Source organism: Branchiostoma belcheri, unplaced genomic scaffold, assembly GCF_001625305.1.
Source record: "Branchiostoma belcheri isolate BF01 breed outbred unplaced genomic scaffold, Haploidv18h27 scaffold1096, whole genome shotgun sequence".
Taxonomy (NCBI): domain Eukaryota; kingdom Metazoa; phylum Chordata; class Leptocardii; order Amphioxiformes; family Branchiostomatidae; genus Branchiostoma; species Branchiostoma belcheri.
The window spans coordinates 1-5,558 of NW_017802487.1; the positions used below are offsets into that span (position 1 = coordinate 1).

The 5,558-nt window shown below is 41.6% G+C and overlaps 1 protein-coding gene across 1 annotated transcript; it reads right to left on the minus strand.

Annotated features, from left to right (window-relative positions):
* Positions 1-1,691: 1,691 nt before the first annotated feature.
* On the minus strand, positions 1,692-5,350 carry LOC109481733 (transmembrane and coiled-coil domains protein 1-like; the record flags this gene model as incomplete). Its single annotated transcript, XM_019784328.1, has 4 exons — positions 5,153-5,350; positions 3,491-3,570; positions 2,550-2,628; positions 1,692-2,055 (listed from the first exon to the last, which is right to left on the minus strand). Coding segments are annotated over exons 1-4 (612 nt in total), but the record flags the coding sequence as incomplete, so codon positions are not given.
* Positions 5,351-5,558: the final 208 nt, after the last annotated feature.

Sequence of the window (5,558 nt, forward strand, 5' to 3'; positions counted from 1 at the left end):
CGGCCGCCCCCCTCCCCCTTCCGCCCCCCCCCCCCCGAAATCCCCGTCAGGGCAATTTTAATCGTTCTGGAGGTAAACATTTCTTGCATGAATTCACTTTCTATGTCATTTTATATGAGTCGACCTCTGAATTTGACTTTCGTATAATTTCGGCGAAGTTTCTTTATTTATGGTGACTTAAACTGACATTTAACAGCAAAATCGAAGTGTTTTAAGCCTTCTTAAGGCAAAACTGGGTTTTCTGATGTTCGGTTCAGGGCTCCTTAAATTCGCGACTTTCTTTCCTTTGGGTGGTGTTAAGTGATAGCCTAATAAGTACTCCTCACATCTTTACAGCGTTTATTTCAACTTCTTGCCCCTGGCCACGGCAATATCACCCAGATTGTGTTTTGCACCTCGTAATAATGCAGCCTTTCACACATTTAAGGAGCGCTTTGCTACTTAATAGGCCATTCACGGCGTAATAGTGAAGAGTTTGGTGTCGGACGCGTTTGATTCGGAAAGTGCGAACCCTGGTCTATCAATCAAGGTCGAAATCTGACGAATTCTTCCTTTTACTTTAAAACGACGAACCTAAAACGCGACCCCATGCTGTTTTCCCAGGGGACCCGATGACGTCACTGCGCGACGTCATCGATACCAACTGTTAAGAACGTTTTCTGCAAGTATGCGGCGCCGAAATCACGAAAAGACACATATATCCATAGCCAAGATCCAGAGCAGACTTTTATTTCCGTCATAACTGTTTTGAGAAAAGCGATGTTTGAAATAACGGTATTTTTCTAATTGCCCCATTGTGACGCTGCCTGGAACCCGAGACTTGGCAATATAGCCTTAGAACACTGCATTTTTCACATGACTTTAAACCTCTGCCGCGGGAAAAGTACTCATCGCAGACATGTAAAATTTGGATATATGATAGATATGATGTTTCTGAAGAATTATGATAATTTTTTATGAAAAATAATCTCCTTAAGGTTCCGGGTCAGAGTTTAATTCTGACCAGGGTTCCAAATAGTGCGCAGTAAATCGCCGGATCTGCGAGGTTGTCACGCTAGGTTTGGCTCCCCATAGCTCGGTGATCGCTGTAGATTTTCAACTAGGTTTTGAATTGATCAAAAAGCCTTGGGATTGTAGTGTTTTTCGGCGCGGTGAAGTTGGACGGCCAGCGAAGCGTTTTTGGTATTAGTCCGCGAGCAAGGGTGATGCGGTTTGTTGCCTGATGACCCAAATAGCTGCGTTCTATGTGGAATTTCTAGGGGTTCGCGTCACCGGATTTTGTGAAAAACTTATCGCAACAACCTATATTTTTTTTCTGTTTTTCAGAAACAGAAAGTAGTAAGCTATTTCAGCATATAAGCCGTTAGCCTGGGAAAATTCGTTTTTTCCAAGCAGGCCCGTTGAAAAAACTGCAAAAAAACTACATTTTTCGTATCCAAAATTTACGTTTAACTACAGTTTCTACCCAAATTATAGAGTCGACGGACAATAACCAAAATTGTATCGGAAGCCGGCTGGAAACCTCCGTTGACTGATGTAATGAGATTTCCCGGCGTACTTTTTTTGGCGGAGTTATAGCCCTTCGGTCTGAGGGTGTCCGCCGGATCCAAAATCGTGAAAAAAACTCCGGTCCGAGACCTTAAAAAGCTTCATTTAAGTTGTCCCTAGTATGCAAATGAGATTCTACAAACCTTGAGCTCGGCCATGGTGTTCTGGAATTCAAGAGTGTCTGACTGTTTCTCATCTCCTGCAGCTCCTCTTTCAAGTGATAAAAAAGTGGTTACGGCTTCATTTAAGTTGTCCCGAGTATGCAAATGAAAGGCACAAACCTTGAGTTCGGCCATGGTGTTCTGGAAGAGTGCCTGACTGTTTCTCATGTCCTGCAGCTCCTCTAGGATGGGCTGCAGCACCTGTGCTGGAATGGACTGGGAGGACGGGCCGGGCTGGATCTCGGGGCTGTGCAGCGCCATGTGACCTCCCGACCCCGAGGTCATACTGGAGCACTCGTCCTCGCTCCCGTAACCATGGTGACTGGCAGGCTGACTGGTGGGATGGCTGGAACAAGGGCAGATCAGTGGTTACTTTCATTTAGTCTGTTAAGGGAGTATACTGTGTACATATTGACATGGTGCGTTCCTTTAGGCAGGTTGCAATCTACAAAATGTGCAAAATGCATCAAGTTACAACAATATCTTAAAATTTCTGTTAGAATTTTTAAATCCTGGTTAGAATTGCAAGACACAGGCAAGAACAGTTGTCATTGGTTAGATCCAGGAGCAACATCATTGGTCAGATTCAAGAGCTGATGCCATTGGTAAAATCCACCAGATGATGCCATCGGTCAGATTTAAGGGCTACAGCCATTGGTCAGATCCAGGAGCTGATGCCATTGGTCAGATTTAAGGGCTACAACCATTGGTCAGATCCAGGAGCTGATGCCATTGGTCAGATTTAAGGGCTACAACCATTGGTCAGATCCAGGAGCTGATGCCATTGGTTAGATCTAGTAGCTTAACCTATTGTACAGATGAAGGAACTAAATACGTTACCTTCCACTTGAGATGGCTGAGATATTGGAAGGTGTGAGAAACTGTCTACTGAGGTCTTCTCTCTCATCTAAACTGTCTTCTGTGGGGAAACAACCAAAAAAAAGTTCATTAAAAGCAGCACATAACAGGCTTATCATAAAATGTTAGATGATATGTTAGATAAAATGAGATCAAATTTTCAATGACCACTGTTGTCTTCATCAGGACAATAAATGACCAATCACTTCAAAACGTGATCTCGCGAGAGTTACAGTTACAGACACTACCTTTTATTTACACAAGACTTAACGAATACCTGACATAAGGCCATGTTGATTTGATTATATGGATGACATCCTCCGGGAACCCCAAAACTGATGCTCGCGTGCGAAGAAAAAAAAGTTTTGCAAAAAAAAAGTTCTTTTCATTGTGAAATCTACGTGGTCATGAGGGTTGAGCAAATGGCACAGAATATGGTTTGGCGAATAATCTAGTCTTCAAGTTCATTTCTTTACAATTTCGTCTTTTTTTCGTTTGATTTTGGCATTCTACGACATTGGTATAGTTTTTGTTAATTTTTTTTGTAACTCCATATGTCTGTGAAATTACTCTGTGATTAATAAGGGGATGATATATTTTTGCTCATTTTGCAACTGTTTTGTACGATTTACAGTATGGTTGAAAACTTTTTTAATTGGAAACGGCCGAAAATTCATGCGCGCGCGGATGTCATCCATATAATCAAATCAACATGGCCTAAGCGATAAAAAGTGCAATCATAGTACACTGTATAGTAAGAGACACTTAAAAGACAAATCATACAACTTTAAACCAAATTACTTATCAACTAGAAATAAAGCACTGTACTAGCTTGAAGTTTAAGATCTCAATTACAAGTATGTCTCATGAGCTACAAGTTAATTAGATTAATAATTCACCATAAATGACTAAAGGATACTTACTCATACTACTGATGTTGTCTGCACTGCCGAACTTATTCTTTATCAAGTGAGCAAACTCTTTGGGTTTATTCACCACTGCCCTGTAGGTAAAAAAAAAGGATTTTTTATTCAGATGAAGTAAAGATAATCGCAGAATCGTGTCTCCTTTCTATCCAAGCAGGCAGGCATGAAGAAATGCAGGTTGCAGGAAAAGGGGGGGGGGCCTACATCAATTTCACATCCACATAGCCTAGCGGCGACCAATGGGTGACCAGCATTCCGCGCCACGCCCACTTTGCGGTCGATTCCATTCGACAATAGGGTTGAACAGCATCCTTCCGTACGGCACGGCAGGTAATCGGAGTTGGAAATGTCAGATAAACAATGTAAGAATTGGTGTATTTGGGGTGAAAATAATGCAAGTACCGAAGTTACGGGTTCCTTTCTCAGCACTCGGTATACAGAGGTGAGGCGGCTTCCGTCCTAGATCTCCAGTGCCGAAGGTAGGTCAACACTTGGTGTGTCGGCGGCTTCAGCACTGGAAACTCGGAATCGGCAAATCAAACCTTGTCTTTAAAAAGGGTATCGAGATGCTGCCACTCATATTTTCGAGATCATACCGCCAGGGTAACAAAGTTTAATCGGGACAACAAGGTTATCGGCAGGACAGGACTGCAAGGCCTCTTTTCTTACATTTTCACAGACAAAGACTTGGCCTAAGATACTGTTTTGTACGCCGCACAGCCGATGTAAGCACCAGAAGCCCAGTGCCGAAATGGTTTAACTCGGCTCGGTAGTTATTTTGCTCTAACTATCCAAAGACACAGAATTCAGAAAACAATTTACAAATGTATCTTTTGAACAAGTTTGAGAAACATCTTTTTCAACCATATCTTGCTAAAGCGCGGGTTGTGGGTGTGGCCGAAATGCTGCCCGCCTATTAGTCCCCGCTAGGCTGGCTTGGATGGGAAATTGAGGTTCCCGGGGGGGGGGGGGTCCTGGTATGGAAGAAAGAACAACCATTGGCAAGCAACCTTGCAAAACTGTTGGGAATCCAAGGCAAGGAACAAGATATATGCACGCCAAGCATCTAATAACTTTTTAACCATGCATTGTAAACATTATGATGCTGTCTTTTTCAGGAATTGGTAATGTTTTATATTGAAGATATTACATCAAGGGTATTTTAATTTCACAAAGTGACATTAGCATACCAATGTTAACTCAAAGATTGAAAATAATCTGTTTTGGTATGCATGCATGAAAAGGGCTTTATGTATAAGATGTAAAAGGACTCTTAAGATATATTTTATAGATGCTGCTTTTAATGATTTAAAACCTATATTATCTCTCTTTAAAGTATGGACGTCAAGCAACAAAATTAGACAACAGGCTAGGGCTCATCTAAAATGTCTAAAACCACCTTAAACAAACTGGAAGCAAATTAGAAAATGCAAGTCAGTAAGATCACCAAAATACCAATGACCCTAGCAAGCTTGAAGTTGATTTTGCAAGCAAACACCAAACCCAAACTTAACCTTAACTGTGGGTTTTCTAATACTAAATATAGGCAAAAAACGTCAGTCTTATGAGTTTCGATTGCACGACTAGATGAAACTTAATAGTGTGAGTATTTTTCTGGTTTTGGCGGCTGGGCTGGGTACATGTACAGGAGTGAAGGACCTTGCTAGCGACTTTTTTCTCTCAGAAGAAGGCGTAACTGGTTTGTAAGACTCCTCAACGTTTGAATCTGGTTTCTTCAATGCTGGCATCCTGCAAAGTACCGTAAACCATCATCATTATAACACATCTCAACATGTAGAGCAGCCACTAAATTCCTTAAGAATTGAATAAATGAAGGTGAATTGGAAAAAAGTTACAGTTAGCAGCTGTCATTTTTTATGATTTGTGGACACTTTTTCCTTTTTATGGGGTTTGTCATTAGTTTTTTTAGTACTGCCCATTGGTTCTTGATCTAGAAGCTAATGTACAATGCCATTGGTCAGATTCAGGGGCTGATGCCATTGGTTAGATCCAGGAGCAACATCATTGGTCAGATTCAAAAGCTGATACCATTGGTCAGATCTAG